At 46.4% G+C, this 1,351-nt stretch overlaps 1 protein-coding gene across 1 annotated transcript in view; it reads right to left on the bottom strand.

Moving 5' to 3' along the window:
• Window positions 1-825: 825 nt before the first annotated feature.
• The window catches only part of CBLN1 (cerebellin 1 precursor), an 8,054-nt gene continuing 7,528 nt past the window's right edge, over window positions 826-1,351 (bottom strand). Inside the window, exon 3 of the mRNA XM_032231364.1 lies at window positions 826-1,023. Within this exon, the coding sequence (XP_032087255.1) occupies window positions 826-1,023 (198 nt within the window). The remainder of the gene's footprint in view (window positions 1,024-1,351) is intronic.

The following is a 1,351-nucleotide window of genomic DNA, read 5'->3' on the forward strand; positions in this document are numbered from 1 at the left end:
GGGCAGACTAATTAATGTATTCAACCTACATTATAGTGACATACATGCATAAATACATGTGTGTATATATGCATGTGTGTGTGTGTGTGTGTGTGTGTGTGTGTGTGTGTGTGTGTGTGCATGCCCATGTATTCTTGTCTGCTTGCTAGCACTCATTTGCATGGCACTTCTTACCATGGCACCATATATTCAAAAATATTGTTTTTTTTCTTTAAGGTTAAACTCAGGGAGAGAGTAAAAAATATGTATACATATACATATATATAGAGATAGATAGATATAGGGTATAGATAGATAGGTGGAATGGTTAAAAACAAGCCCAGATTCGTTGTACGAGGGTTGTGTAAAGTAAAAAATAAACAACAACACCCCCCCCCCCCCCAAAAAAAAACCCTGGAGGAATGGGAAGGTTGCAAAAGGTGCAAAAGACACACTGGAAGTGAGGAATTGATGGATACAACATCACCAGATAAATGTAGAGGACAGTAAATACTGTTTGCAAAGAAAAGAGAGCGACGTTATTGAAAGACGTCCACCACGGGCATCTCCTGACAGCTGTCCGTCTTGTTGCCGAGATCTTCCGAGCGCAAAAACCTCAAAGTCAGAGTTTGAAACTTCTGCGATAGGATTGATCTTATCCAGGTGTGTGCAGTTTCCGAGTTCCTTTAGTTCAAGGGGTTGGAATCGGTAAGGAAATCTCAGGCTTACTTCTGGCTGAATTGTCCCATCTCCTCCTCCTCCTCCTCCTCCTCCTCCTCCTCCTCCTCCTCCTCCTCCTCCTCCTCCTCCTCCTCCTCCTCTTCCTTCCTCCAGTCAGCGAGTCATTTAAAGAGGAAAAACTAGAAATCCTGAGAAAGTGGAATACTTCCAGCCGCCCATCAAATTTCCTCGCTCCAGTTTTAAATAGACGCGGTCTCCTTTCTCCATCTGGATCAAGACCCCGTTGCTGGCAGCTTCTCTGGTGACGTCTTGGTCCCCGGCGAAGGCGGAAATCACCGGCCACCCGTTCAGCATTAAGCTCACCTGGAAGGAAAGGCAGAAGACAAGCCCACCTCCCCGTCAATGAAAGGGAAAAGGGAAACAAAGGCAGACTTCCCCAATGAATGCAGACATGCACGGGGCAGAGACGGGATGCTTTTAGTTAAAAGCATCCGGGGGCGGGGGGAAATAGAACCCCTCCACCCACTCAGAGTCTTCATTACATATTAGCTGCTCCTTCAATTACGAATGTTGCACCCAGGGCATGGGAAAGAACAGAAGTACAGCCTGCTACCAATTTACTCATAAGGCAGTCCTCCTTACGTTCGAAAGGTAGCAGGGCTGCAGAGATGTGGGGACTGTGGGCAGGCTT

This window comes from Thamnophis elegans, chromosome 14 (assembly GCF_009769535.1).
Source record: "Thamnophis elegans isolate rThaEle1 chromosome 14, rThaEle1.pri, whole genome shotgun sequence".
Taxonomy (NCBI): Eukaryota; Metazoa; Chordata; class Lepidosauria; order Squamata; family Colubridae; genus Thamnophis; species Thamnophis elegans.